Source organism: Aptenodytes patagonicus, chromosome 3 (assembly GCF_965638725.1).
Source record: "Aptenodytes patagonicus chromosome 3, bAptPat1.pri.cur, whole genome shotgun sequence".
Classification (NCBI taxonomy): Eukaryota; Metazoa; Chordata; class Aves; order Sphenisciformes; family Spheniscidae; genus Aptenodytes; species Aptenodytes patagonicus.
The window spans coordinates 11573066-11577706 of NC_134951.1; the positions used below are offsets into that span (position 1 = coordinate 11573066).

The 4641-nt window shown below is 55.9% G+C and overlaps 1 protein-coding gene across 1 annotated transcript; it reads right to left on the reverse strand.

The window, feature by feature from the left end:
• Positions 1 to 1433: 1433 nt before the first annotated feature.
• On the reverse strand, positions 1434 to 3802 carry RHOB (ras homolog family member B). The gene has a single exon (XM_076332708.1). It carries the CDS (start codon positions 3529 to 3531, stop codon positions 2941 to 2943), a length of 591 nt encoding a protein of 196 aa, XP_076188823.1. The 5' UTR covers positions 3532 to 3802; the 3' UTR covers positions 1434 to 2940.
• Positions 3803 to 4641: the final 839 nt, after the last annotated feature.

Genomic DNA, 4641 nt, shown 5'->3' on the forward strand with positions numbered 1-4641 from the left:
ATTGAAATCCTTGGAGATGGATACCCGAAACCTGGGACTTAGGTACCTTTTAAGAAATCCTGGCTAAATTGTCTAAGTGAAAATGCCACTATCTTTCATTAAGGATCATAGGAAACAACACAATAAACTCACAGCATGGACTGAGCGTGTACTCTAGCATTTGAAGTCTTCAGAATGCAAACCCAAGTATTTCCACGCTATTTCTGATTGACTTTCCAGCTGTCGAACAAGGAGCCCACTATTTCTACGTTAGTCTGTCGAAAAAGCCCCATTGCTTTCAGTCGGCAGCTGGCAGAGCCCCCTGTGAACGAATAGGCAAAAGCCACTAAATGTGTTTTGCTTGCCTTGGTATTTGTTAACATCTCTGAACAATCCAGTGCACCCTAGCAGATATTCATAGGCTAGAAAAACAAAAGGCTCGACTCCTTTCTCACACCTCTGCAAAAGTAGTCAAGAGGATTTACAAAAATATAAAACTGTCCTGAGATTTCCCTTATAGGTACCTAAGGGAGTTTTTCAGGAAAAAAAAAGGGGAAAAAAAGGGAGACACTGTGGGCATAGACCTTGTTGTTCAGCGAAAACCATGCAATGTATTTCGCACCAGGCCGCTCTTCTGCCAGGAGCCGCTGCTGCAGGCAGCACCCACAGGGCCTCATGCTCCTGCCTGCACCTGCCCGGGCACCCAAGCTACAGCAGGGAGCACGCCTCGAAGCACGGAGACAGCGAGGGAAGAGCCAGGCATGATGCCCCCGCTGGGGATCCCTGACATGGAGTGGCCTAGACTTTTTACATTGCTATAGGAATTAATGAGGCCAGCAATTAGGAAATCTAGCAAGGCAGCTTAAGAGACTTCTGCAGCGCAAACATAGCCTCCTGATTCAACAGCAAGCCAAGCCTGTCCACATGTCCTGCTGCAGTGAACAGGGGTATACGCTCCAAGCAAACGGGAGGTCACTAATAAAAACTGCTTTTATCTAAATATTTTGCTTGAAAAATAAGCCCTATTGCCTCTGCTACTTTCCAGTTCTCTGCCTGTTTTGTTGCTACACAAGCCCAAACCTCGCCCCAGCCACCGACAGGCAGCAAGGGCCGTGGGTAAAGGAGCGCCGGGAGCCTGAGCCCAAGCTCACCATGCACAAGGCACGGAGGCTTCTTGGGCTTAGCAGCAACAAGGATGGATTAGTCACCACCTTGAATTTTGAGTACACTTCCACATGCCATCTGTACAGAAAAATTAAGGAAGCAGCTCCCCCAATGGAAAATATAACCACTACTCCTCTGAAAGCTGCCAGACAGGTTATTCGGCCAGTGGAGAAAATACAAATAGGACCGCATGCAGGCAGTAGGCAAACTCTGGTCGAGTTCAGCACCGTCCAGGTGTATTGTTGCAAGCTGAGGACAGTCTCTGTAAATCACAACACTGCTCTCACAAGTGTCAGCATAGAATCTTTTAATATTTTACATAAAAAACTGCATACACAGTTCATAATTTTATGTAAACATCATATACATCTCAGTTTTTGCCATGTCAGTTTATTAAAAACAAAAACAGAAACAGTCTCAGTACCACTGTTGAGGGAAGAGGGAGAAAAGTAAACAAACTTAAATGGATACATTTGTTCTCTGAACCAGAGAAACACAAGATTATTTTCACCTGGGTTGGCTACCCTGTGAAAATAAAGTTTTAAATAAACCTAGATTCTTTAAATTGCCTTTTAGTATTAATGTTTGATGTACTCACTGCATAAGGAACAGTGCTTTCACCCATTTTTTTCCAAGGCAAAAAGATACAGTGGTTTTATTTCATCTTGCATTGAAATCACAATTTAAAACAAGACCCAGATGAGGTTACTGAGTATTTCCAATGCTACAGTGTTGTATGCAGATGACAAGTGCATTGAGTGTTTAATTTAAAAAACAAAAATCCACCAAGTTGTGCAAAGTAATTTCTTTTGAAGATAAACTTTTAAATAAACCCAAATCGACATATTTGCAGAAGACAACATTAAAGGAAGGAGCAGGCACCAAGATCATAATATGGCAATATCATCCCCCTCCCCCCTGCTCATCCTGCCTCGTCCATCAGGAGGAGGATGTCCAGCAAGGAGGACAGAGCAGTTCAGCTTTACTTTCTAGCCTGGTGGCTTCTGCAGCTGGAATCAGTTCAAGGCTCGCATTATCAGCAGGCATCAGTCACTCAGGGCAAGTTCCTTTGCACAACACAAGTCCCAGCTGGGCACCCCCTCCCCACCTCACTTTAAATAAGCACCCCCTGCACTACCCCAGTTTGCACAAGACAGAAAAGGTAAGATATATACAGGCTTCGCTTGGGATGACCCTCCCCTCCCAGTCTTAGTCTCCAGGGCACTAGCTTCCACAGCAGGTCAGGCCCAGGCCGAAACATCTGTGGGAGAGGCGAGGATGCTGCAGGCAACCCCGGAGATGCAGCCCCCTTCCCCAGCCTGCCTGGGGGGGAGGCACATGCAGGCAGGAGGCAGAAGTCCCTTCGAGCATCTCACCTCCACCGCTCTCCTCTTGCAAAAGAGAGGAGGCTGTCTGGGAGCTGGGAGCAGCAGGTGGTGGGCAAAGGGGAAGAGCCAGGTACGACATTTGCTTAGTCCAGTCTCAGCAGCTTTTTGTTGTTGAGAGTCTGCAATTAACTCGCAGGGGCCGGTGGTGGGAGAAGCCTTCTCCCCACTTGATTCCCAAGACTCAGGGCATGCAATCCCCCCCCTCCCTCTGTCCCCACAGCTGAGCCAGCACAACCCTTTTCGGCCAAGGCTAAGGGAGCATGCTCTCTCCCTTAGCCCCCACCCCGATTCATCACCAGCCCCCAGCGGAGGGGACAAGCAGATGCCATGTGTGTGCATAACCCAGCTCCTCTCCGCCTGCCAACAGGTGACCCAGGCGCTGTGCCCAGCGCCACGCTCCAGCCACACCCTATAGGACTTTGCAGCAGTTGATGCAGCCATTCTGGGTGCCATAGCGCTTCTGCAAGGCTGCCCGGGTAGCGGTCTCAAAGACTTCCCGGACACCCTCCTTGGTCTTGGCCGAGCACTCCAGGTAGTCATAGGCCTGGATGCGAATGGCCATGGCGCGGCCATCCTCGGTGCGCACTGGCTCCTGCTTCATGCGGGCCAGCTCGTTGCGCACATGCTCATCGTTGCGCAGGTCTTTCTTGTTGGCCACCAGGATGATGGGGACGTTGGGGCAGAAGTGCTTGACTTCGGGCACCCACTTCTCCGGGATGTTCTCCAGCGAGTCCGGGCTGTCCACAGAGAAGCACATGAGGATCACATCGGTGTCCGGGTAGGAAAGGGGTCGCAGGCGATCATAGTCCTCCTGGCCAGCCGTGTCCCACAGGGCCAGCTCCACCTGCTTGCCATCCACCTCGATGTCGGCCACGTAGTTCTCAAAGACAGTGGGCACGTAGACCTCAGGGAACTCGTCCTTGCTGAAGACAATGAGGAGGCAGGTCTTGCCACAGGCACCGTCCCCCACCACCACCAGCTTCTTGCGGATGGCGGCCATGGCCAGGCTCGCCAAGCTGGCCTTGCCGTGCAGCAGGACGATGGCAGCGCCCTCCTCCCCGCGGCCGCCGCCTCCCCCTTCCTCTCGCTTCTCACAGGGCACCGTGGCGAGCCGGGCCCGCGCAGGCAGGCGGGCGCGCCCTCCTCTCTCCCCGCACCGGCACAGAGCCTCCCTCCCCTGCCTCAGGGGAACGCTACGGCCGCAGCAAGCACCGCCGGTCCCGCCCGGCTCGGCCCTTCGCGAGGGAAACGCCGCCGCTGACCCCCGCGACGCTCCTCGCTGCCACTGCCGCAAGCTGCCGGCCGGAGCCGCTATTTAAAGGCGCTCGCGACTTTCTTAATATAGCCAGCCAATGGGAAGGCAGGGAGTGAGGTCATCCCTGGCGGAGAGCGCCGCGATTGGCGGGGAGCTGCGGGCGGGAGGCGGGGAGCGGGGAGGAGGGGGGGGAGCGGAGCGCGCGGGGTGCCCGGCCCAGGGGGTGGCCGGTGCTGCCTTGAGGGGCGGCTGGGGGGTGACCGGGCCGGGCTGGGGGCATCGGGGCCGGTGGTTGTGGGGTGGCTGGAGCCGGGCTGGGGGCATCGGGGCCGGTGGTTGTGGGGTGGCTGGAGCCGGGCTGGGGGCATCGGGGCCGGTGGTTGTGGGGTGGCTGGAGCCGGGCTGGGGAGCGGCGGGGCAGGGCCGCGAGGCGGCAGGCCGGGCTGTGAGGGGAGTGGGGCCGGGCTGTGAGGCGGCAGGCCGGGCTGTGAGGCGGGCTCCGCAGGGGGCTCACGGCGCTCGGCGGGCAGAGGTGCCGCACCTCCCGAGGAGCACGGAGCAGGTCCCCCGGCCGCGCCGTGCCGCCGGCGAGGAGCCTCCCCCCCCCCCCCCCCCCCGCGGTTTGTGCCGCCCTCCCGGCCCCAGGGTGGCGGCTTTGCGGCAGGGGAGGGCAGGGCAGGGCCGGTCCCTGCCGGGGCCCCGGTTGCGCCGCCGCCATCCCCGCCGCTCGGGATGACCGGTTTTAAGAGGCTGGGCGAGCAACCGAGAAAACCAGAGGGAAAATCGCTGCGTCCCAGATGCAGCCTTTAAAGCCCAAGCAAAGTGGAATTAAGATTGTTGCAGGCGAGTAAATAA

Excerpts from the sequence above, each read along its gene's own strand:
- RHOB (XM_076332708.1), bottom strand. The coding sequence starts at position 3,531 with ATGGCCGCCATCCGCAAGAAGCTGGTGGTGGTGGGGGACGGTGCCTGT.